This window comes from Colius striatus, chromosome 3 (assembly GCF_028858725.1).
Source record: "Colius striatus isolate bColStr4 chromosome 3, bColStr4.1.hap1, whole genome shotgun sequence".
NCBI lineage: Eukaryota > Metazoa > Chordata > Aves > Coliiformes > Coliidae > Colius > Colius striatus.
In genome coordinates, this window is record NC_084761.1 from 60,143,903 (window position 1) to 60,169,931 (window position 26,029).

The window sequence follows — 26,029 nt, forward strand, 5'->3', positions numbered from 1 at the left end:
ATTTGTGTGAGCATGTGTTACATGTGCACTGCTGGAGCCAGCTCCTCTGGGGAGGAGGAATGCTTTGTCTGCGAATCCGGATGGGATTAGGTGCGAGATACACACTCATCCCTGTCAAGACCAAAACGCTTTGGTGCATGTGTGGAGCAGAACTTCAGGAATCACAGAGAGTTCCTTGGTACAGAGGGAGTTAATTGGTAAAGGCCTGAAGATATGAAAAAGATACTCTGCATTTAAACACCACATTTCCACCTAATCCCCAGTGTTGGTATGTCTGTGAACTGGTTGTGTCCTAGTTCAGTGTTAGGAGCTTCTTAGGTACAGTGTAGCAACTCCTTCTAAATGCCGTGTCTTGGAATCTCTGCAAAAAAATGTTAAGTACATTTGTTACAACAATGAGAAATAAGTACACAAATATACATGTAGTAATTATTGTGGCATACTGTAGTATATTAATTGATGCACAGAAATCTATTGGTCTTTTTATAATCTCTGAAAATAACATGGTGTGAATGAATGAAAACTCTTTTTAAAAATGTAGAAACAAGTCATCATATTCCAGGTTCCCTCCTGAATCAGAACTGCATTTAATTTATTACCTAAAATGTATACAAGACTGCTTTCTTGAATACCGATGCAGAAAAAATGGTTTTACTTTCATTTCCCATCTCCTCTCCACTCTCCATCAGTCCAGAGCCCTAAAATTGTTCTCGCTTTCCCATTACAACCCATCTCAGTGACTCCAGACTCAGACAGATCACAAGGGAGGCACACATAGTGGCTAAGCAAGGGTGAAGGGATATCTGTCAAGCCCTTGGACCTGAGGTAGAGACAGCTGCTGTGCTTGGCTGGACTAGGAGTTGGCGTTGGTGGGGCAAGTTGGTGAAGCAAGTAAGATACTGATTGTGAAGGCTATTTGAAAGTGGATGTTGGATTGAGGCCGAGTTTGTACAGCAAAGTGGCAGAAGATGAGTTAAATCTGCAGAGGCCCAAGAAGATAATTAAAAACACCCCTGGATGACAATGATTTTTAACTTTCAGCAAGCCACTGCAGCCCAAGGAGAAAGAAAGAAAACTAGCAGCTGCCCAGGCCCTCTTCAAGAAGCTGTATGCTGAATGTATGCATAGGACATCTCTAGAGGTTTGCAAGCCACTGCACCTTCACCAGGGTCCTACAAGGGTCTGGTAGGGCAGAACAATGCCAGGAAACAAGTTTTGACAGAAAAGGCTTTGCAAGCCTCCCATGTGTGCTCCACATTGTCTATTGCATGCCCTTTGATGTCTGGTTTGGTTGTTGGGAAGGCTTCTCACCACTGGACTGGTTGTGCCAGCCCTGGATCCATGAGGTTGGCATTATTGGTCACAAGACACACAAGGTAGGTTTTTCCTTTTTTTCCCCTTTTTTCCACACCTTTTTTCTCACCTGTTTTCCTTGCTGTGAATGCACTTGTCTCCTCCCGGAGCGAAGCACAGTCAGCAACTCCTGCAGCCCAGGGCAAGCCCCGGGTGCTGCCCGGCAATGGGCCGGCTGCTGTGCTCTGCGAGGAGCCGGCCCGGCCGCTACTTGCCCTGTACTGCGCTTCCCACCCCCACGCGGGAAGGAAATGCTGCACAGACCCCCTGACTCACGGCTGGGAGCTTGCAGCTCCCTGTCTTCAGGGGCTCAGCAGCTCCCTCTGTGCCCACTCTCCTCTCGTCATGAAAGAAACCGATGGGAAAATATTAACAAATAACCAAAAGGGAGTGGGGAGGAGATGATCTTTTCTTTTCTTTTCTTTTCTTTTCTTTTCTTTTCTTTTCTTTTCTTTTCTTTTCTTTTCTTTTCTTTTCTTTTCTTTTCTTTTCTTTTCTTTTCTTTTCTTTTCTTTTCTTTTCTTTTCTTTTCTTCTCTTTTCTTCCCTTTTCTTCTCTTTCCTTTTCTTTTCTTTTCCTGTCTTCTCTTTCCTTTTCTTTTCTTTTCCTGACTTCTCTTTCCTTTTCTTTTCTTTTCTTTTCCTGTCTTCTCTTTCCTTTTCTTTTCTTTTCCTGTCTTCTCTTTCCTTTTCTTTTCTTTTCCTGTCTTCTCTTTCCTTTTCTTTCTCCTTACTGTTTCTTTTTCTTCTTCCTCTTTTCCTTTTTCCCCCTCCTTTTCCTTTTTCTTGTTTTCGTTTTTCTTTTGCTTCTTTTTCTTTTCTTGTTATTGTCAGTAGTGATGTTTTCTCTCTCTCTTTCTCTCTTTTTCTTTTTCTCTCTCTCTTCCTTAGTGACGGAATCAAATTTAAAATCACTGTTCTGGAATGTTATATGGCATTTCTTGTACCCCACAGGCCGAAGTTACAGGAGAGAGGAGGGAAAAAAGAGAAAAAAGAGAAGGGAGGAAGGGAAAAAAAAAAAAAAAAAAAAAAAAGGAGTCGAGTAAATGCCTCTTCTTTCACAAGAAGGTGTTTGATAGTTCCGATCTATGGCATCCAAATTTTACAAACGGCAGTTTTGAGCATGGCACTACTTGAGGAACTTGGGAAAGCTTTGCAAAAAGGAGTATGAATGAAAACCAGTTTCCGGACACTGCATCAAAAAGACACTCCATCCCATTTGCTTACTGCCGACAGTGATCTTTCTCCTTCTGACTTCTTTTTTCTCTCTTTTTTTTCCCCGCCGCAGGGAGAAGGGATCTGCTAATAACTCCAGGGGCCCAGTGCCTCTGCATGCACGTTGATATAGGTTTACACAGATACAGTATATGTGCATATCTTTGTGTGACTTTAATACATGAAGTGTATATTTAAATATTCCCAGTTCGCATTTCTTGCAGATTTCCAAGCGCATGAAGCAAAAGAAGGGGAAATACCTCCTTATTATTCAATCAGGTAAATAAAATGTTTCGATGTCTATTCGATTGTATTAATTTATCGTATACTAATCGTACACGTGCATGTGTTGGTACACACATACGTATACATATTGATACACGCAGGCGCATCCGTACGCTTTGCGACGTCCTGCCCCGCCTGGGAGCCCCCGGCCAGGCTTCATGCCCGGCCCCGCCGCGCCGAGCCCGCTCAGGCCCGCCGCGCACACGCGGGAAGCAGCCGCCCCGCTGCGCCGCCCGCGGAAGCACCTGGGGCAAGGGGAGGATTTGGTCCCACCACGGCTGCTCGCTGTGGGGAGGGTGCGGTGTTCGGCTTTAAACACCAGCATCTCCTCGAGCAGCGCGGTTCCCATCCTGCCTGTGCCAGGGCGGTACAGACGGCAGCGGACCGACACCAACACCTTCCCTCTCAAACAAAAACCCCAAACTCTCACAACAACAAAAATACCTGAAAACACCTTTGTGCACGCCACACTTTTGTCGATTTTCTCTACTAATTTTAGGGAAGGGAAGGGAAGGGAAGGGAAGGGAAGGGAAGGGAAGGGAAGGGAAGGGAAGGGAAGGGAAGGGAAGGGAAGGGAAGGGAAGGGAAGGGAATGCGCCAAGAGGGGCGGGGGCGGCCTGGCAGTGGGAGGAAGCGAGAGTGGGGCCCTGCAGGCTCCTGACGCAGTATGTGGAGAGTTTGCAGGTGCGAGCAGTAAGCAGTGATGGCTCTCCGCGAGTCACAGCTGTGGATAAGGGCCCACCTTGGCCATGCCGCTGTGATGTTAGCTACTGCTGTGCCTAAGGGTGCTCAGATCCTTATCATCTTACTCTCATCTGCAGTCTGACGAAAGCATCCTTTCCCTGAAGAGCCTCCTAGCTTTCGACTTGCGACTCTATATGCTATTTGAATAAATTATATCACCGTGTTGAATCGCATTCAATGTCGGGCAGGGTATAGTTTACATACACCCTCAGGGCTCTGGCTGGGGAAAAGCAACGTGAGGGCCTGTAGGTTCAATGGAATGCTATAGATGCAGATATATTCGTGTCCGGACACAAGCGAAGCGTCCCCCTCTCTTGTAGAGAAAGACCCCCGTATCATTTTACGAACATAACCCGTGAGATGCAGCCCGAGGCGACTGTGCCACCGGCAGAGGCAAGGATAGGGCAGCCGGGGAAATTTCAGCGTCCCTGAGTGTCCACTGGGAACCAGCTGGGTTCGGAGGTCTCCTCGGAAGCCATCATGACAGAGTCAGTCGAAGTTCTCCCCCGTGAGACACGCACTGCAGCCAGTCAGAAGTGCATTTCCCGATGGGGATGGAAGAAACCAAACCGGAACAGTAAAGTGCCCCTTCATGTGTGTGTTACTGACGATTTTCCTTTTCCCCCCGCAAGGTTTTAAAGGGGTTTGAACTAAGAGCAAAGGTGGAGTTGAGGGATGTCGCAATGTTTAGGGGGCAAAGAGCACTCACCGGAGACGGGAAGGTGGGGGGGGGGACGACGACACGGAGGCTATGGTACAGACAGCGACACATAAAGGTACTGAGGCATAATACCCACCGACAGCTATTTCGACCCTCGCTGGAGTCACGGCAAAAGAAGGGCTGGTGGTGAGCTGAGGGATGCAGGGAGAGATTCATCCCTAGGTTCGAAGTGCTGCAGTGGAGTACGGCAGAGCTGAGGACAAGTGTCTGGTTTTGGGGGGCCAAACCTGCTAAACAAAACCCTCGAGACTCTGCATGTCAAAATATCCCACTGCCTTAACGACTGGGCACGGCTGACCTGCCCATCAGGCATTCTAGGAGCAGGCCTTCTGGATGAGTATTGTCCCTCCCGGAAACGAGAGACCGCGGTCGGTCGGTTTTGCTGGGGACGGTGTTTTCAGGTTTGGAAAGGGAGCCGCGAGAAATGTCACACCGAGTTTCTCAGCTATTGTTTCAGTGTGAAAAGAGAATTGGAGACATGCTCCCCCGACTGGTTCTTCCCTGCGACGTGGGTTCAGCTACTTCAGTCTCCTTGTGAGCTGGGGAAAAGTGCGGTACTCTCTTGGGGAAAGTGTGGCCTTGTGCAGTGAGTGGTAATGCTGGGGACATAGCAAAGGGCTGCATTTTCGTTCTGCCGCGGCAGTGCAGGGGTACTACTGGCTGGCGGTGCGAGGCTCAATCACGGACGCCGAAAACAGTCCCCACCTTCAAAAAAAAAAAAAAAAAAAAAAGGCAATATGTAGCCTGCTTTTGATCCCCCTTTGAGTGTTTTCTGCCGCGAGGCGGTGCTACCTGCAGAACCCGGACAGTACGGCTGACCCCGAGCCTACTCTCGACGTCGAGGGACTGGCGTCTGAAACGTTAATCAGGGAGCTGGAGAGGCTCTGGCAATATTCCCCAGCTCTTCCTCAAAAGGTATCGCGGGAGCCTTTCCCCTCTCTTGCCCGCCGAAATCTCTGCGAAGAAAGCAGGCCCAACGTATCAGCCTAAGCACGAAACATGCGAGGAATTTCCACTGGGGAAACAAGCCCTTTCCTCGGGGCTGGCGGCGCAGCTGCCGGCGGGGTGTACCTTTAGGCATGGAAGCGTTTAGCGGTTTCGGCGGTATTAACTACTAACAGGGTGTGAAAAGTATTGGGGATTGAAAAAGCTGTGGGAAAGTGGATCCTTTCCAAGTCAGGCGGGCTGGAACTTTCCTCCCCTCTGCAGGCGGACACCTTGCGCTGCTCCTGCCAACGGGCCCCAGAAGGAGCAGCCCCTTCCCGGCAGCCGTGGAGCAGGCAGGCAGCCTAGCAGGTGCGCACGGTGCCTTACTCTGCTTGACCGCGAGCTTTTATAGCTGGAAAACACAGCCGAGCGTTTTGCCACCAGCCCGCTCGCCCCTGTCGCCCTGCCAGCGCCGTGTAGCCGGGAGTGGGAGAGGCCGCTCAGTGACAGCTCAGACGAGGGGGCCCTGGCCTCGCCGGGATGCGACTTACTCTACCTGCAGTCGCTGCGGCCCCGCACCTCCATGTCCTCCTCGGGGATTCTATCCCAGCCCGGCAGCCGGCTGAGCGGCGCAAGCATCGCGGAGCTCTCAGAGGCGCCCGGCCAAAAGCCTGTTCTCCCAACACTCTCTTGCCCTTTTTTTTTTTTTCTTCCCCCAATGCACTCATTTTAGTATTGCACTTTTTTTCAAATGTGAACGTTTCGTAAAATGAACACGGGACATGGATTTCAGATCTGATCGAGTTTAATCTTCCGTTAACGCTTATTATAATTAAAGCGGAGATTCACATCGTTGGCATGGCCTCCCCAAAGGAGCAATATGGTTGGTAACCTGGGGCCATATGCAGACTCAAAAAAATAAAACAAACCAAAAACCAAACAACAAACCAAAACAAACAAAAAGAAACAAAACCCCCCCAAACAAACAGAGAGAGAAAAGGAGAAAGGGAAAAAAAACCCAACCATTTTGGTGTCTCCCCTCCCGAGAAGACGGTGGATGGCGCAAGAGTTCGCTCCTTGCCAACCTGCGCTGCCCGGCGCACAGCTGCCCAGAGAGCGGTGGCACACCGCAGGCTTCAGTGTCGCCGGCCGGCCCTTGCCTATAGCCCCTGCCTCTGACTCTGCTTGCCCCTGCCCCTGTTTTTGGCTCCTACCCCTTCCCTTCCCTTCCCCCGCCCCTGCCCAGTCTCCTCGAAGGTCCGTCGCCGTCCCGCCTCCCTATTCGGGTGGCGGCAGGGGCCGGTGGCGGTACTGGAGTGCGGGGCTGTGAAGCCTCTGCCAGGAAGGAGGCTCCGAGGGCTCTCCGTAAGGGAGCAGAGTCAGGAGAGCCCCTGGAGAGAGAACCGAGCATCGCATCGCTTACCTCTCTTGGGCGAAAAAGCATACAGGAAAAAACTGGGGAAAACAAACATATATCCTTCTCGAGTCCTCATGGAGCCGCGCCCGCAGCTATGCCCGTGGACAGCCGCAGGGTAAGGCACGGGCGACGGCTTTTCCATGGAACGCTGCACTCCCATCAGTCGGGTAGAGTGGGAGCGGCCGCTGGTGTCTGGGTCGCCCAGCGGTTCCGAGGAACTCCGAAATAAAAAGACAGGTTCCTCCTGTGAATAAATCCGTTTCTGAGCATCAGGAGTTTTAAACATCAGAGGTTTAAAACAACTAAGAAAAAACTCAACACATCAAAACCAGAAAAACCAACAAGCCCTCCCTCCGACCTGTGATTGAGCAACAGTTAAAAATAATTGCCCGTGTTAAGAGGCAGAAGACCGGGTTACAGGGAAAACTACCTTCTTTCAAAGCTCGCTAATGGTCATACGATTCATTAGGTTACTTAATCCTAATAACCTCTCTAGCATCAGTCCCGGTGACCCAGCCCATTAAGCACCACCAGCGAAACCCTATAAAACAGGCGAAGGGAATGTCCAACATATGAGCATATTTATTAGTGTTATGTTCCTGAGAAAACATGCCTCCGGCTCCCCTGCATGCCACTGCAGGGAAGTTGGGGAGAGAGGTCTGTTTCGGGAAGGACTGAGCACAGGAGGAGGAATGGCTAGTCCCACCGTCACTGTCACACGCCACCTCTCGTCTTTTCTGCTTTCTTTCTCCGATCCGCTTCTCTCCAGCCAAACAATAGCTAGATTTGTGGCGAGATTTTTTTTTCCCACTCTGATTAAACTCACGCCAACCAATGGCAGCTAGAACGAAACAAAACGCAAGAATAACATTTCGGTCACAAATGGGAGTTAACAGTTTAGAAAGATTTTAAAAAGGGAAGGGGGAAAAAGAAAGAAAAATAAAAAAAAAAGAAAAAAAAAGAGGGGACATACACAAAGGCTTCCTTCTACCGAAACGCGTCAGTGAATCATTACGATATCACCCGCCGTCGAGGAGGTGGCTTAGGGGGACATGGGGAAAGGAAGGGAAATCAGGGAAGCAGTAAGCCTGTTTTTTCCCGTGCCTTCCAGAGCTGCAGACAAACCGGACGCCTCCCCGGCATCTCCCCGTCAGGGTGAGGTCTCTGTAATTTACGGTGTTTGCCGCGGCTCAGAGAGCGGCTGCTAGGGGCTCAGGCACATGCAAGCGATTAAGGGCGCGGGGGGCTGCTGCCAGTCGGGGGAACCGCTACCATCACAAGTCCCCGGCGGGGCGGCTGAGCCTCCCCCCGCCCCCTCCGGGAGGCAGCCCACTGCACTCCTGGATGGGGATCGGCCACCCCCCACCCCCGCCCCAGTCGAAGCTAAACCCCTCCCAGGATCTGCAGAAGGATAGCCTTCAAACTTTGCCTCTGCACAATTCCCCTACCAATATCTTCTCCCACCCCTGCCTTCGCTTAGGTTTCTGAAGGAAAATACAGCCAGAGGCAGTGGGAAGGGATTGCTTGCTCACTGGCCCCAAGACCAGAGATGCTGCCCCGGGGTACTGAGAGCTCCCGGCAGAGCCTGGACCCAGGCATCCGCCCTAGAAGCCAGGATAACACCCGGCTGAAAGTGGCCGGAAAGTGTCCAGCGTTCTCAATAACCTGATGCGATCCTTCCCCGCTTTCGCAATAGTTAATAACATTCTGTCAGCAATGAAAGGAAGAAAGCGCCTGTGAGGGAACAGCAGTGCCCTCTCGAGTAGCCCATTCCCGCTGCTGCCGGGTCTGCAGAGAGTTTGCCCGTGATAAACCCTGCGAGCCTGTCCCCCAAACCCTCCTACCCGGGAAAAGGTCCACCCGCCGAGATGCCCGAAGCCCCGGTAGTTCCGTCGCGATAGGCCTGGGGGAGAGGTGCTCCCCGCGAGTTGCCCCACATCTCCACAAATGACAGGGATTGGGTTATTAACCCCTTTTATTCCCCCCCCCCCCTTTTTTTTTTTCTTTTTCCTCAAGTGCTTTTTTTAACTCATAAAAGGTTGCTCTGGCTTGGAACTTGTCGTAACAGGAGTCTGCTTTATTTATTGGGTTATTTATTTCTTTTAAGCTCAGCAATACCCCAAACGCAGTCCATTTGAAAGAAGGAGTTTCCAAAAACAAGAAAGAAAGGGACACAGAGACAGAGAAAAACCGAAGACAGGAAGGAAAGAGGAAGAAGGCGAGACAGAGAGGGAAAGAAGATGGGGAGGCGGGGGGCAAGGAGGGAAAAGAGAGAGAAAGTGCAGAACAGAGAATGAGTGAAAGAGAGGGAGCAAGAGATGAATGAAAGAGAGAAAGAGCATGAAAGACAGAAAGAAAGAAAAAGAGAGAGGAAGAATGAGAAAAAGAAAAACTACACGTCAGCCCTTCAAAATTAAAACAAAAAGCCCAGGAGAATTATTTTAATATTAATATTATTTAACATTTAAAACTCTGGGAACTTCAAACAAACTTTTTGCAGGGAAAAGAAATAGAAAAGAATTGTTCTCTGGAAACCATTTGTTCACAACTTGAACTATGCCATTTTGGCTTCGAAACAAAACTCATGAGACGCCGAACCCTGTACCCCTTCCCCTCGGCGTATATCTTTTCAGCACACATTTTAAAATAAATATCGCTAGGAGTCTTTGCCTTGTTGTGAATTGATAGGATACAACATACTTCAGCTGTGTGCATGGAAGTTGGGATTTAGTCCTTTAAATAGCAGGACAACATCTGCAGGGAAAACAATTTGGGCAGCTTCAGCCCCCTCCATCACGCGCGGCCGGTCAGGGCCGGGGTGTATGTTGGGGGGGAGGGGGTGGGAGGGGCGGACACGAGACACGGAGGGAGCACCATCCCTGAGCTCAGGAGGTGTGCGGGGCTTGGAGGGCTCCGCGGGCACCGGGTGGGCGAGTGCGGTGTCTGCTGTCGGGGCAGCCCTGCAAAGCAGTGGGCAGGCACTGCGTGGGCTGGACGCAGGTAACTCAGGGACAGAGCCCCCAGACAGCTTTTGCTTCGGCGAAGGAGTAAAGGAAGAGGTTTGCTAACTCTCACGGTAAGCCACAATTTCACCACATTTTTCCTCCTGCTGCTCAGCAAGTGAAAACAAACCCAAGTAAATTCACTAAGCTAGTCTCCACAGAATTTCATACAACAGCGAAAGGATTGTCGGAAATCTCCTCAGGGGTGTTTGGCTTGGGAAAAACAGGGCGCATCCGACACTTTTTTTGTCCTAATGCAAGACAAAATCAGCCTCGATGGCATTTTCGTTGGACGTTTTCTTAGTAAAGTTTTCCTACAACTATTTGGTCTGAGAAACGTGTCTATCTTTTTTTTTTCTTCTTCTTCTTTTTTTTTTTTTAATGCAGAAAGCATTTACAGCATGATTTTCTCTTTTGGAGCTTACAACAGGTGCCAGAGGTCTCTCCGGGAGGGTTATATGTATCTAGATATACAGATACATATGTCTCTATATTTGTACATTTAAATAAATGACCACTTTGTCTACTTTAAACCATATGTGTGCAAAAGAAATAACAGAGAAATGTCAAAGTTTTAAACACCTTCTATGCTTATACAGCTTACACTCCATCAGGATATATTATATGACCTTATCATGTTTCAATCTCCAGTTTCTTGTCGCTTTTGCTGAGATGCTGCAGTGGGAATTACCGCTACCCCATTTTCCTAAGACGTGCTCTTTCAATCTCAGTCTATGTCTTTTAAGGGCTGTTAAGGTAAAAAATACCTTTGTTTTCAAAAATAAGACAGACGCGCGAGGAATGGCACTGCAAATGACGTAATAAATATAACAATATTGACATTTATTACGATGGTCGGCCATCAAAAATAAAAACGTAGGGCTAAGCACATACTTGAAATGATTTACCTCTAGAAAATTAGTTAGAGTTAGTTTATGTGCCTTCCTGCCTCCGTGTCCCCGACGTGACATTCCCTTCCCTTCCCTCAGTCTAGGCGGAAAAAAAATAAAAATAACCCCCCTCCGAGTTCGATGTCCGGCAGGGAACATCATTTCTCACAGATGTTTTACAGAGTGCGAGACAGCGACCAAAAAACCCTGAAGACTGAGCCCTTAACCCCAGGCGAGGCAAAGCTCTTTTATCCGCGCCACCACATACACACACGCGTCCAAGCGTTCCTGTAGCCAGTGCCTTACGCACCAGAGGTGTGTTACTTTGAGACATGGGAGACGGGAAACCCTCACAGGTCTAGTGATTTGAGGTTGCTGGTTGGTTTAGGGAAGCTCCAGAGAGTTTAAGAATGTGTCTCTCAGGATATTTTCCCCTTTTTTTCTGCATCCCCTGCTCGACAGACGCCCGGCGCACCAGCCATCAGTTGGTCAGAGAAAAGGGGGTAGGAGACAGGCGGAGCCGGGCTCACTGGCCACCACTTACCCCGCAGGGCGATGCGTGGAGCGGCCGAGAAGCCTGCCGGCCCACCTGCCCAGCCGCGGCACTAAAAGAGGGGACAAATCCCAGCCTGCCGAACGCTGCCAAACCAAATGGTGGGTTATCTCTCCTCCCCTCCTTCCCCTCGGGGCCCACACCGTAACCAAGCCGGAGTTGGTTTCCTAAAGGCAAATTTGCCTTTTTAGGGCCCTTTAAATCCGATCCGGCCCGGCCCTGGGACACAGAGCATAGGAGGATGCTGCGCGGCTGCGAGAAGGATGGCAAGATAGCCCCGACGCGGGGGCTGCATTGAGAAAGAGAGAGCAATGCAAAGGTCTAGCGGCTTGCAGCTCACTGCGGTGCCCATGGCAGGGCAGGCTCGGGCGGGACGGGGCTCCCGGTCCTGGAGTGCTGCCCCGCTCCGCCGCACACGTCCCGGCCAGTCCGGCAGCGCAGCCCTGGCAGCCGCAGGAGTCTTCCGACTCGGCCTGCCTCTCCTGGAGAATGGATGTACTTCGTGCCCCTGCCGTGCACGGAAATCCAGGCTATCCTGCGAAAGACATATTGCCTAAATAAAGATAAAACATGCTATACATCACAAGATTTCCCGGTTGTTCTCAATGACTTGTCGATTCCTCTTCCCCTCCCCACTCTCCCGGCACACGTGCAATGATAGAAAATGGTTTTAAATGACGAGAGGTCATGCAGAGCCATCCCGATCGTTTAGTAAAAATAACAGCTATTATAGAGTTGATGGAAGGAGCCGAGGAGTACATCCACACAGGCTTCAACATTGTGCCTCGACTGAACACACACAGAGGTATATGTATATGTATATGTATATGTATATGTATATGTATATGTATATGTATATGTATATGTATATATGCTGCCGGATAGTCCCATGTGAGCCCCTTCAGCTCCCGCTCATGAGACTGTAAGTGTGCACTCAGATGACGGTGCGCCCAGATGTGCCGGGGAGAGGACACGGAGGAGCTGCTCGTATCATCGAGATAGAAATGCACGTAAAGCCTTTTTTGAGAACTAGGGAGACAGTATTTACTCACTAACCTACGCTTTCTTAAAATGTTATTTTCTTATGTTTTGGGTTTGTTTTCTTTTAAATCTCTATTGCTGGAAACTGGAAATAATTACATTCTTTAAAGGTTGACTTTTGAAATCGTTTCTGGAGTAAACTGTGATTCAGGTGTAAATAATTACCAAAGTCATGAAAGAGGCAACGCTACATGTGGTTTTTACATTACTTTTTCTTTTCTTTTTTTCATTCGTTTGATCATTTCAATCCTTAACTGTTTGCCAAATTCACATATTTGTAATTTACTAAACTTTATCGTCTCTACAGAGATAGGTATGTTGTACATTAACTTCCAGAGCCGTCTCGCCGTGTACCACTGGAGAGGCCTGGCTGGAACAAACTGGATGCTCCTCAAGAGGGGATAACGCTATTATCCCGGTATTTGGAAAAGATTCCCATATCAGATTAGAGAAATTGGAACTGAATAAAAGATGCTTCCCCTTTCATAAACGCTAGCAGATCGATTCAATTTTACACTCCGGAGAAGAAATGAGTTATTGAAGAAAAGAAATTGTTTAAACACAATAGTTCCGTGCCGAAATTAAAACATTCCCTGGGGCAAGACAAGAAGGGTTTGGCCCCAAAACATGAAAACAGAAGTATCCATTAAGAGAAAGACTGGAAGAAGTAAGAGAAACGTAGATATATAATATACACCATACAAACAAAGCCCAGGAGTGGTTTTAATTCCCATTTTCTTCAGCCTGCATCTACTTTTTTTTTTTTTTTCCCGCTTTGGCATGTGTTGCAATTTCAACTCATTTGTCTCTTCAGAAAGCCATGATGGAAAAAGGCAGACAAATGAGATTTTTTTTTTCTTGCGTGTGTCCTCTTTTAAAATCTTTTTTTTGCATAGCAAGATACCACTTGAACATGTTATGGTGTTGTAAAAGTGGGATTTTTTTTTTTTTTATCAGGCTGTAAATTACTGCCCCTCTGACAGAGCAGCCGGAAATGTAAATCACACTGTAGAGCTAAAGTTATGAAAAAGTTTATTCCCTTTTCTGCATCCCAGGAAGATAGCGGGGATGCTGGATTGAGGAGGTAGGGGGGAGGCTTGTTTACCGTTTTCCTACTCCACCAAACTATTGGCTCCACGATGCCTGGGACTTTGATGAGAAAGAATGGACAATGTGCAGAGTCCCTTCCTATGACACCCAGGCCACCGCCACTTGGGAGGTCCTTTGGCCTAATGCAACCACAGCTAACTGCTCCCAACAGGAGGCTCTGCGGATCAGGCAGGGTCACAATTATACTTTTGCTAAAGGCAAGAGTGGTGTTTTGGTTTTGGGTTTGCTGGGGTTTTTTTGTTGTTTTTTTTTTTTTAAGGAGAAAGAGAGAGAACGAGAGGAGGGAGCTGGGCAAGCGAATTAAAGTCTTGCAATTCAGCTAGGAAGGAAAGACAGAGACTAGGGTTAGCAGAACCCGTTTCCAAGACACATGAGTAAAAATCAGATTGTTTCTATCCAGAGGAAAGTGGTGGGGTACGGGGTGTGGGGCACTCATCACCGGCATCATCCCGACTCCGTTGGCTGTCACGCCAAATCAGCCGGTGGGAGCAGCACACCTATCCCGCCGTCACGTTAGGAGTTTGAGGGGTCTCATCTGCTGACGGGAGACCTCGCTGTGCCAGACAAAACACGCGTTCATCGCTCTGAGGTGGGGAGGAGACGGCACCGCAGCCCGCAACAAGCCGTTAAGCATCAGCCACTTGCAGGAAGCGGAGAGAAAGGCTCCAAGAGAAGACATCCCATGCCTTTAGCCTCCGATTTCAGCACTTGGAGGGTGCGAATATTTCTCGAGGGTGGGGAGGAGGGGGAAAGACGGGAGTTTCGATAAAAGCTGTATGTCTCGAAGAGGGAGCTGAGTTTCCTGATGCTGATAAACCCCATATTTCTTGCCGTTTACTTAACGGGAAGGGGGTGGTAAGGGGAGCTCCCGGACTCCGTTGCTTCTCGGGGAGGCGACTGAGTGCCAGTGATGGAAGCCGATGCTCTAGGGTCTGCAGATTGCTCGTGCTCTCCACTCCCGGCAGCTCAGCGGGATCTGCGCCCAGAGTCAGTCGGTTGCTCTTCTCCTCCGCCCGCTCTCCCTCCCGTCTCCGGTCTCCCTTTACAGCCCCGGAATTCACTTCTGCTCCATAACACATCACACACACACATCCCCCAGAGCCCGAGTTGCATTGGGACGGGGGTTTCGGTCGGACCCGATTCCTGGATGCTGCCTTCTGCTGCTACCGCGGGGGCAGGGCAGGGGGTCCTACCTCATTCCCAGACCACCATCCCCGGTTTTGCCTAGAGCAGGATGACCCTTCTCGACGTCCAGCTCCGCGCAACTCTCCCCTCCTCCCTCCCCCGTCTCTCCCGCCAGGCAGCGAAATCTGACCGAGGGAGAGGGAACGGGCTCCGGACCACCCAAGCCCCAGCCGCCGGCACCGGCCCCGCTCTCCGCCGCCCTCCGCTTACCTGGACGAGGGTCCTTGTGCTCGGCAGCGTGCTCGCAGCCGACTGGGGTGAGAGGAGAGGCCTGAGCTCCCCGGGTGGGGAAGGACACGGTCATGTCGCCCCCCCCCGCTCCCAGCCCCGAGAGATCCGGCGAGAGGAAGAGAGAAGAAGGGGAAGAGAGAAAGCCTTTCCTCCCCCCATTTCTCTCCTTGTTTGAGCCGAAGTGACCAGCAGTATCTGGAGAAGGTTTTTGAAGACGTTTGGGAGGGAGGGAGAGAGTTTTCTGCTGAGAAACTCAATCTGCCATACAGTAGCTGCTGCATCTGGGATCTGTCACCGCTGACAGCACCACAGGGCACAGACATGATCTTCCGCACAACACTGCAACTCCCCAAAATACCCTACTCGCTCCCAAGGTGTCTACCGGGTTGCATCGCACTCCTTCGCCAAAAGGGGGAAAGCAACCTGAATCCCCAGCAAACAAGCACACCGAGGGTAAGGCAAGAGAGAGTAATTCCGCCCCTCTCCCCCTTCCCCTCCGCGACGTTAAACACACGGCGGCCGAGGAAGCAGGGCGAGAGGCGCTGTCATGCTCGGATGGCGCAAAGGCCATAAATGTAATCTCTAGCGCCGCGAGATTCCCGAGAATGACTTTAATGAATAATTTCGGAGACAGTTATGGCTTTAGGTAATTACCGCGCGGCTCTATGAAAACCAGATTTGGGAGAGAAGCAGTCAAGGCCGGGCTGTGCAACTCCGCTTGCCCCTGCCAGACCGCCTTGGTCCCCGCTCCCTGAGCCGCTGCCCGACCCCCGGGCGCCCCAGGCCCCTCGCACCCCCCTGGCTGCTGGGGTCCTCCCACGGGCAGGGCTCCCAGCAAACCTGTGGAGGCTTGAGGCTTGGCTGGGATGGGGAGCCAATATTATTTTTTAATGCCTTCCGCCTCCTGTGTTTTCTGGCAGGACATTTCTTTGTCTTTTAGGCCGGTTTTAGAAAACTGCTATGAGTTTGCATGCTTATTTAGCTTTTTAAAAAGTTCATTACAGGCAGCTGTTTCAGCCTATAGCCACATATGGCATGCAAATAGAGACCCCTATAGGAGAATCCTCCTCTCTATTATCGCCACGTGTTTGTTCAATATACGTGGCCAGGAAAACGACTCTACTGCTATACATTAAAATATAATTTTACATTTTTCTCCCGAGTACTTCGGGCAACGCGGGGGCTCGTTTCTGCTTTGAACAGCTTTCACAGTTCGCAAATAAACGGCTCCGAGATGCGGGCGCTCTGATCTCCATTGTTTCGCTAATACTTTACTGCTGTTCCCAAAATCCCGTTCCCGGCCGCAGCCGTATATAGACCCAGGACCAGGGGGGCTGCAGACCCCTGCGCCTTACCCAGTCGAGCCCGCAGGACCCGGATCCTCCCCGGTGCCTCCTGGCCTCCTCTTGCCCCGGGAGGCGGCTGCAGCCTCCGGGCCAGAGGTTCCCCGGGCAGAAGTGTCGGGCGACGGCCTCAGCACTGCAGGAAAGCCGTCACCAGTCAGAACTCTCTCGGAAAGCCCAGCGATGGGGTTTCCTGGGATTTTTTTTTTTTTTTCCCCCATTCGGGATTGTTTCAAGAGGTTGCTTTGGCTTTTCTTTTGGGTTTTTTGGGTGGTTGTTTTTGGTTTTTTTTCCTTTACTTTTACTTTCTTTTTCACTTTCACCACTCTTCTTCTTGCCCGACTCCTGGGGTTGATAGCTGTGTTGGGAAACCGAGCTCGCAGCATACCGTTCGCACTGATTCAGAAAGGAAACGTTCATTTTCCTGTCGAGATTAGAGATAGACACAGAGGAGTGTTGCGGTATTTTAGAGGGTTTATTTTATTCTGCTGGAACAAAGAAATAGAAGTCTGTTTTAAAATGTATTTTTAGGGTCACATCGGGCTTTCTTTTTTTCTTCCTCATGGCAAGTGTGTTTTACTCGGAGAATTTAATCCTTCAGACAAATAATCTAACATTATCGCTTTCCTCTAGAGACGAGATCAACTGCTTTCTCATCCACCCACCCCTTCCTGGTAGTAGCACTGATTGTAGCGTACAGCTGGACAAGTGTCAGCCGTCCAAGTCTTTGTGAAACAGCCGGCGCAGGCTCAAGTTGTACTTATTCAATTATTTTTTTTTTTTTTTCTCCTTGGGGGAAAGGTACAAACGGTAGAAAATCATAAAATAAAAAGTTTCTAAAAACAAGCATGGTAAACATGGACTTGCGTCCCGCAGAGCCCGGGCTACTATGCTCGCTGGTCAGCGTTCCTGTCAGTCAGTCCCAGCTCTCAATTAGAGGCGATTCATTAGGATTTAATAGCAGGTGCAAAGCCATCTTCCCGCCAGCAGCACTGCCGTTTGGGTAAGGAATAGTCCTTTTTTCACGGCAGCCTCCAGTTCTCCCGGCTGGTTGTAACCTACCACTTTGGATAGCGGGGTGTCAGCACGCCTGCCATGGCCCGCACGTAAGCCTTACACTTTGCTTGGCTAATTTCTCCCTGACAACACATAAGGTGGAAATCTGCCTGGCTCGATGTTTCCTTTGGAAGACAGCTCTGTGAGAGAATGCGTCGGGAGAAATCAGACCGAGATAAAGCAAGTGCTGGGCCGGGGGCTCCTCTGGGCGGGAGAGTGTATGTATGTGTGTGTGTGTGTGTCCGCGGGATACACCACTCTTGCTTTCCCAGAGTCACAAACAAACAAATAAACAAACAACCTCGGCCACAAACACCAGATAACCCGGAGGCTCCGGGGACTCAAGCCCGAGCTGTACCGAGAAGCCTCGGGCCGGGAGCGGCGCGTCCGTTCCCCCGCACCCACTTCCCAGCTGGCGGCCGCGGCCGGGGCCGGCGCTTGGAACACGCCGCCGTGATTACACCCAAGCAGAGAGCAGGATGGCTCCTAGCCGTCTGATCTGACGTCAACATGTCTCTAGCTCCTCGCTGCAAGATAGAGGGAGCGGAGCCGGGGGAGGGAGGACTCTAATCATTCCCAGATGTCTCTAATAGCAAATATAAAGACTTATATAGTGTCTGAAAATAAATTTGTAATCAATGCTCCACAATCGGATCATCAAAGCAAAGACATTTCTAGAGAAAAATGAGGAAAAAGGGGAGATGGGGTAAAAAGAGACACACATCACTCTGGTTTGGTAGGGGGGGAGGGGAGACACAGGGATTCCCAGAGAGGAGCTGGCCCCGCGCATCGTACAGCTTTGCTAGAATTTATGTGAATGTATAATTCAGATAACAACTCTTGCTTTAATCTCCATTTCACGGGGCGAGCTGAAACAGCTGAACAGTAATTGGCCAATTAGAAATAGAAAAGATCGGAGCTCGTTTTCAAAGACACATATTTCATGGCCCGGAAAAAAAATCCCAAATTAAAAATATATAAAACATTGATAAGCCCCTCGTTACAGCAGAAGGGATTATGTCCGCAGGCGTGCGGAATGCGTTTCCTTCCCATCGCTACTTGAAGGTTTCTTCTGAGTGTATTTGCGAGTCGCTGGGCGAGTACGTGTGAAAAAGGAGGATTAAGGTTAGGTTCCAAGTGCAAAAGGAGGATATTTTGCTTAGAGGTTTTATTATTAACCTTCTCTCCCCCCTCTCCTCCCCGCCCACCTTTCAAGCTCACGTTGTCTCCATGGCATCCCCTGGCCGTGTTTATATCCTCACAGCTGCCCGCGGATGTCTAGGCTCTTGTTCTAGGGGTGTCTGCGGCTTGGCTGGAGAGGCCCCACTACACCTCCGACAAGGACAGCAAATTAGCACTAATTATTGCAATAATCTTTTGACGCAGAAAAAAGCTCTTGGGAACAAAGGGGGGAGGGGAACCAAACACAAAGTAAAACGAAGAAAAAAAAAAGAACTCCCCACCAGAGCTTATCTTTCTTGCCTGCAGGAATGCCGGCATGCCATGCACGTCCGAGAGCAATGTAAAACAACTCTAACAGAAAGAGCAGGGCTGGGATCCCAAAAGCACGTTTGCAGGGAATGCCTCCCCACCAAACCCATTACCGCCAGCGGCCACCTGGCCGTCTCCTCGCTGCCTCCCCGCTCCGCAAAACCCCGACGATATCTAAAACCCCGCGCTGCTATCTACCTAAGCTGGGCGCCCGCGGGGGGAGCGTCTCTGCTTGCCTCCTTCCTTGCAGGGGAGGGCCCCTGTTTTTCGGGTATACAGCCCGACCCGCAATTCGGGGAGCCTAGGGGACGCTTCCTGGGAGAGCAGGGAAGACCAGACGCCAGCCGGGGTAATTTTGTTGCTATTAGTCTTTCAAGGCGGGGGGGAAGGGGGGGAAATATTGCTCTTAAGGCAAAACAAGGTCTCACCCCCCTCCCCCCGATATGAAACCAGCCGACCAGCTAAAATACGAGTAAATTTGGGCTATGAACCCATGTGAAGGGACAGGGCTTCAAACGACCCGGCAACACGCCATCGGCTTCCTGAGCTGCTCCTCGCTTTCTTCCTCCTCCCAACAACACGGCGCAGAGAAATGTTGCAGAGGGGGACAGGCTGCCATGCCTCCTCCCACATGCCTTTTACATCTGAAAAGCACCCAGAAATGCTTTGTCCCTAAGGAATCACCGGGTTGTGATACTCCCGGGTGCGGACAGAGTGCGGGACTAGCTCTCCGCTGTTATCAGGCCTCAGCTCCGCTGACGGAGGGCTGGGGCCAGGGCACTGACATCCCCATCTACCATCAATTTACCTTCTGCTTCTCCATTTAGCTTTTAACGTCAAAACCTACATTTTTGTCGGCTCCGGCCTGTCTAGGGCTCTTGTGATTTAGCAGAAGGAATGACCGCTCCTGAGAAAACGGGCGACATCCTCATTAGCAAGCAATTAAAAGCGATCCGCCTTAGCGGATCCAGAGGAGCTCTGGGTTCTGAGAAATTAACGTTTCGAAAAATTAAAAATATTGATGAGGAAACATCGGAGAGGCGTTTCTCCAGGCGGCCGAGCTCTACTGCGCATCCCCAGGGAAGCTGCAGCCCGGCGACTGGGTCAAGGGAAGCCAGAGCATGAGCCGGGAGCTGCCCGGGACGTGCTGCACGGCAGCCTTCGCGGTCACCCTTCGCCCCATGGAAGGAAAAAAAGTTTGTGCAGGATGAGAGCGCGAGATGCTACAGTTTATCAGCTGACCGACTAACAAGCAAGGAAGAGCAAACAAGGGGAGAGAGTCTTCTCTCCAAGTGTTATAAACAAAGGCAAGTGTCTGTAAACACAGATCCACACTGGAGCTTAGAACAGGGTTGCCTGACCCGACGGGAAGGAGGGCATATCACTTTTGTCTGGTTGTTGTAACCCCGCAACCTCCCCACTGTCAGCAGGGGCGGCGAAACGGCGCAGGGGCTCCCTTATCTTTTTATGTGCAATTGCACATCTACCTACGCTTAGAGCCGGGTCTCGTCAGGAGCCACTTCCTTGGGTGCGACGGCAGAGGCAGTCAGGCAGGTATGCAGCCCTGGACCTGGAGAGAGAGCCGGCTTGGTTTAAGTTGAGATGATTCAAGTAAGGGTTTAAAATATGAACCCGAGTTTTCTTATGGGAAAGACGGGAAATCTTGCGCTTAAGCAGGAATTGTCGAAAAGACCTAGAACAGCTACTTTATGTAAAAAGCTTTATTCTTTTTCGTTGCCTGCCTATGTTACAGAGGGTTATCACGCCCTTCCCAAGGCTGAATTTCTACAGTTTGTCTCGGCACTGGGGAGCAGAAGACCCACCAACCTGGCACTGGGACCTTTGTAAAGCGGTCGGCAGCCGGGGCGAGAGATAGCTGCGTAGATTTAAGGGAAGAAAGAACATACTGGGAAGCAGATGAATGTACTTAAAAAAAAAAAAAAAAAAAAGGAAAAGAAAAAGAAAAAAAAGCACTGGCCGCTGCAGTTTGCAGTCAGAAAACAAAAAGGGGTTTTAGAATGGGGTGTTTTTTTTGTTTTGCTTGTTTGTTTGTCTGTTTTTTTTAAAAAAATGCTCGCTATGGCGGACTGGAAACTCGGGAGAGTTTTGGGAACCACAAAGTTAATATTAAGTTCACCATAGCTCATTGTAAATCTTACATACCTCCCCACCCCCCCCCACCTCCCGCAAATCCCTTGCCTTGTTTGCTCTTTCTTCCTTGATGTAAAATTACCTGCTACATAATCACCCTTCGCAAAGCCCTACAGCCTCCCTCGCCTGCCCCTGGCATTCCTCCGTTCCGGCCCCAGCTTTCTCCAGGGCCTGGCACTGCCACTGCCCGGGCTCTGCCGGGAGACCCTCGAACCCCGCTGCTACCTCTGCTCCTCCCGGAGTCTGTGCACTGCTCGCTTCCCGGCCGCAGCGGCTCCCCTGCATGGAGAACGCCAGCAAAAGGAATTCTTGTTCAGTCGAACTGCCGGTTTCTGTTCGACATTCCCGGAGTCGGTGAGATCTCTCCCTCTAGCCCTCCTATTCAGTCACTTGTTTTAAAAATAAACTTAGGAGCCATCTTTATAATTTAGTTTACTTCCGAATATTTTAAATATTATGAAAAAAAGCCATAAACAACGCTGTTATTCAAAACATTTTGAGGTATAAAACATAAAAAGATCTGGGGTTTTTTTAAACTTTTTTTTTTTTTTTAAGGGAGGTTTTGTAAAAAACACACACAGTGGTTTATTGAGTACTTACAACGTTTACACCTTCAATATTAATTAGATTCCCTTACGGACGGAAGTGCACATAACCAATAACTGTTGAAAACATCTTCAAATACTGAACGACCACAACAAAATTACAACACTAAATACCGAGTCAACCAAAACATTGGTGCAACTGCTTCTGTTGAAATATAACTTTATAATCCCATGAATATTTATATCCAAAAGGCCAAGTATTAAAGATACACTTCACATACACACTAATGCCAGGGAGGGATATTTTTCTTCTATGGTTCTGTTTTTTCCCGTGTGTTTTGTACAGAGCAAATAACATTCACAAAAACTATTAGAGATATTATCCCTTACCAAACTGGAGTTTCCTCTTCATATATGGAATGCTTTTTCCCTCTCCTTCAAATATCCACATTTTAGGGGGTTTGGGGGGGGGAGAAATTGCACATAAATAAACCGGACGATTCCAAATACAAAGAGTCCTCCGAGGAGAGCTCACTACCGAGACGAGACCGAGAGGACGGCTCCTGTAGTCCTGCCGTGCTCACTGCTTGAGCTCCAAAGCCCAGACATGCTGTGGCCAGCCAGTCCTCCCTTTGGTTTTCTTATCGTTGCTGCTAACTGTGCTTTTCAAGATTTCGTTCTGGGGAGACAGGATGCGAGGGGAGAGAAAAACAGAGAGAGGAATGGACAAGGGACAGGAGAAAAAAAAAAAAAGTTAGAGACTTTCCTTCCCGTCCTGGGTCGCCTCTGCCCTGCTCCGAGAGGACTACGCGGAGACGCGGGTTAATGCCGAGACCCGTGGCTTGCAGGGGACAAAGCAGAGAGGCTTCCGCGGGATCCCGCCGCGGGAGAAACTGCTGCCCGTGGGAGCTTTGCCCGGGAAAGCCCAAGCCCCACTCTGCGCCACCACGGCAGCCCCTGTAGCAGGACCTGGCGCTTAGAGGCATGGAGAGGGGCCTGGAGGCGGAGTGCCACCGGCCATCGACGGAGGCAAAGGGGTTAAGGTAGGGTCTACGCTAAACCATCATCCGCCAGGCTCCGATAATGATATGAGCGCGGGCATGTATTGGGGGCAGACATCGGGCCCACGGCCACAGAAATCTGAGGTAATACCACCCGAGCGTGTCGCATGGCCTACACTAAATTGGGCTTTCGCTGCCTCGTCAAAGCCGATTCTTCCCTTTAAAAGTTAAAAAAAAAAAAAAAATCAAGCTCAAGGGACACGGGCAGGAAAGCCAAGCGCTGTGAACCCATAACTTGCCGAGAGTTTAAAGCCGGGCTGGGCTTAGCAGGTAATCTCGCCCCTACTTTTTATTTAAGAGAGTGGAGGCCTGTCTCCAGCGTGATCACGGTCTGGGAGCCGGGACGAGCCTGGGAAAGGACCCCCACAGGGGAACCCTGCAGTCGCGGCTTTTCCCCCCGTGGCTCCTCGCAGCTGCCGGGGCTCTGCACGAGCCGCGGGAGCTGAGGGCCGCCCGCTGCCGTGCCCGGTCCCGCTCTCGGACCGCAGGTGTGGCCAGGGACGTGCGCGACCTATATGTCCCGTCCCTTTGCCGCCCTTCGGCATCACCCGACGACATGACCAAGCCGAGAGCCGTGTACGCGGGGATGAGGCGCCGGCGGGCGGCCGAGCAGCCTTCTCTCTGCTACCCCTCCCGCCCCGTCCCGCAGCACTGACCAGCTCTTTCTTCCGCTTCTCCTCCTTCACGTCTGTCTTCTTGATCTCTGCCTTGAAGGCCTCCGCCTCCCCGTTCTGGTCGTCCTTCGCCAGCAGGTCCATGAGGTAGGCGATGTAGCTGGTGGCCAGGCGGAGGGTTTTGATCTTGGAGAGCTTGGTGTCGGCCGGCACGTTGGGGATGCACTCCCGCAGCTCCGCGAAGGCACTGTTGATGCTCTGAGTCCTGCGCCGCTCCTTGCGGTTCGCCGTGCCCCTGCGCTTCACCGGCCGGGGCCCCCCGAGCCCGGGCGGGCCGTTCCCGGGCGGCACTCCCCCGTAATGGGAGTGGTCCATGCCCGGCGCCCCGTTGGCGTACTCGGGGCTGTAGGACAGAGCCATGCTGTAGTCGGGGGGGGACATCTCCGGGTGGCTGCTGATGAGCCAGCCGTGGAAGTATGGGTTCTCCTCGTGGCCGCAGCGGGTGGCAGCGGCGGCGGCGGCAGCGGCGGCGGCGGCGAAAGGGTAGCCCTCATGGTGCACCACCGGGTGGTGGGGGAAGCCGCCCACTAGACTCATCCCCGCTTCCTAGCGCACCCCACCCCACCCCCCCGGGCCCCAAAACAAAGGTTGCCCCTCTCCTCCCGTCCCCCACCCCTCCGCCGCACTGGCGGGAGATGTTTCCCGCCGCTCACCCCTCAGCACTCCCCTGCTGCCCGCTGCCTCTCCATAGCGCGCTGCTGTAGAGTCCCCGCGAGTTCCCGAACGATCCCCCCTCCCCAGGCGCCGCTGCCGCCGCTCATGCGTTGTGCCTCCACCTCCTCCTCCTCCTCGCCCGGGGCCGGGTCTTCGAGGAAGCGCGCACAGAAAAACAACAAAAAACCACCACCACCAAACTACGGAGAGAAGTCGACCAAAATGAAACGGCTTGGCTTCACAGCCCGGAATCTTCCTCGCCTCTTGCTTCCCTCCGCTCTCGCCAAGTCCGCCGCGGCCCGGCCGGGTGGTACTTACAAACGCCCCCCCTCCATGCTCCCCTGGCTCGGGGTGGGCGGGCGGGCGGCGCTCCCCTCTGCCCTGCGCAGCGGCAGGGCCGTCAGTGCCGGGCGGGCGCAGGCATCCCTGCCCTCCGCGCAGCGGGGGTCAGCGCCCCGGCACTCCTCTGGGGCATCGACGCCTCTCGGCCGGGCACGGTGGCGGGAGACGGCGGGTAGCGGCGGGCAGCGGAGGGCGGCGGCGGCGGCGGGGCTCGGCGCGGGGCACTGGCAGGGCTCCCCGGCACGATCTCCATGTACAGCTACATGTTTAGGGCCGCTCGGGTTAATATATGTCGTCAGAAGCGGCGGCCGCCAATAGCTGGCAGCGGGGGCGGGGCCCGCCGCCCTCCGCAATAAAACTTTTTGATGTTCACCCGGCTAATTGCCGAGCTCCTCTTTTAGGATTGGCTGCCCCTCCGCATCTATAATGTAATTAAAACAAGGGGGAAAAAATTATAATGGAGGCAGAGGTTAATGCAAGTGTTTAGCAGATGCCTTAGTGTAAAATCTGCATTTAAAAAAAATTGCAAAAACCCCAACAAACTCATTAGAACTTAAATATCGGAAAATCTCAAACCAGGTACAGTATGGATCCGAGGAATTTTTTGGTAAAAATCTATGTGAGAGATTGATACGCTCTGAGGTTGCTTTTCCAAAGACCTTTGTGCCGGTCAGATAGAGAGAGGAACGAATAAAAACCAGCTTCGGAAGACACTTCATCGCTTCACGGGTGTGGCAGGCATGCCCCTGTAACATTCCGGCTTCTGCTCCTATGACTGGTTAATGTACACCAAGAGACCGTTAGTTCCCATGAGGAGAGAATCGGAGCTGCTCTGCCTGATTTGTCACCCGACTTGCCATCCGAGCTAGCAGAGACTGGCTCCGGCTTCGACGCTGATGATTTAACGGGGGAGAGGGGAGATCGGGGTTTGCCCAGGAACGGTATTTTCTTCCAGTAGGAATTACTTTGAGACACTAACAATAAAGCCAACTCTAACCGATTCTCTTCCAGGTTATTGCCTGCGCCTTCCCACCTCCACCTCAGAATGACTTACGGTCCCGAAATCAGTTTCGTTCTTGTTTAACTGGTCTGATCGGTAAGTAACCGAATATTTTTTATAGCATGTTCAGAGCTTATTTTCTAGCTTTTACTAACAAATATATAAATATTTCGCCGCATTCTTGCTTCTGCAATAAAAGAGACCAGCATCTGTGGAAAGTAGGTTTAGTTATCGAAAGGGAATAGTTAAATGTTTGTTTAACGGCCAGGCCAGGAGGAAATCTCCCGTAGTTATTGAGGTGTTTAGCTTTAGTAAACTTGAAGATATTACAAAAGGGAAATGGATTCCAAGCTGCAATTCACGGATAACTGGGAGGCAAGGCGAAATGTTGTTATCTTCAGATGAAGCCGAGCATTACTAAATAACTGAGAAATATCAAATACCCACACTTATATGTGCTGTCTGACGGCTAGGTTGATTCGGTGTATATTACAATGCAATCCTACAATATAGGCAGTGTGGAAAACTTTGTCAACAGGAGCTGAGAGGTCATAAATTAAAAGAAAGAGAAAGATAGAGATGGAGGAGTCTGCAAAAGGAGGCAGCACGTCCAGTTTCTGCAGCAACTCAGTGCGCCCTCCGACCCCGATGCAGAGGCGATGGGGATACCTTGGGGGAGCCCTCTGGGGGGATGGTGGGCGAAAAAGTCCCTCTCTGGAAAACCAACTCAACAGCCGTGGAGAAGATATGAGCTGAGGCTGAGCGGTCCCGGCGTAGAGGAGGGCTGCCGCCGCGCTCGCCCTCGGAGGAGGCGCCGGGAGCTGGGGGCTCACTGGGGCACGGGGACTTTGCAGGTGGGTCTGCGGACTCTCGACTGGGAAAGCTCTGCAGAGAGGAGTCAGCCTTCGCGGTTGTGGCTGCCCGCCGAGAAGCATACCGCGGCGCTGCCGAGAAGCTGGCTGCGGCGGGGACAGACTGAAGGCAAAGTTGGGCGCCGGCCCCGCATTTCAGCAGGACGGGGAGTGCAGAGCTGGACCCG

General features: G+C 51.2%; 1 protein-coding gene across 1 annotated transcript; it reads right to left on the reverse strand.

Moving 5' to 3' along the window:
* Nucleotides 1-21,295: 21,295 nt before the first annotated feature.
* Nucleotides 21,296-23,531, reverse strand: HAND2 (heart and neural crest derivatives expressed 2). The gene is made up of 2 exons (XM_061993677.1): nucleotides 22,977-23,531; nucleotides 21,296-21,938 (listed from the first exon to the last, which is right to left on the reverse strand). The coding sequence occupies exons 1-2, from the start codon at nucleotides 23,529-23,531 to the stop codon at nucleotides 21,840-21,842; spliced, it is 654 nt and encodes a 217-aa protein (XP_061849661.1). The 3' UTR covers nucleotides 21,296-21,839.
* Between the last annotated feature and the right edge of the window lie 2,498 nt (nucleotides 23,532-26,029).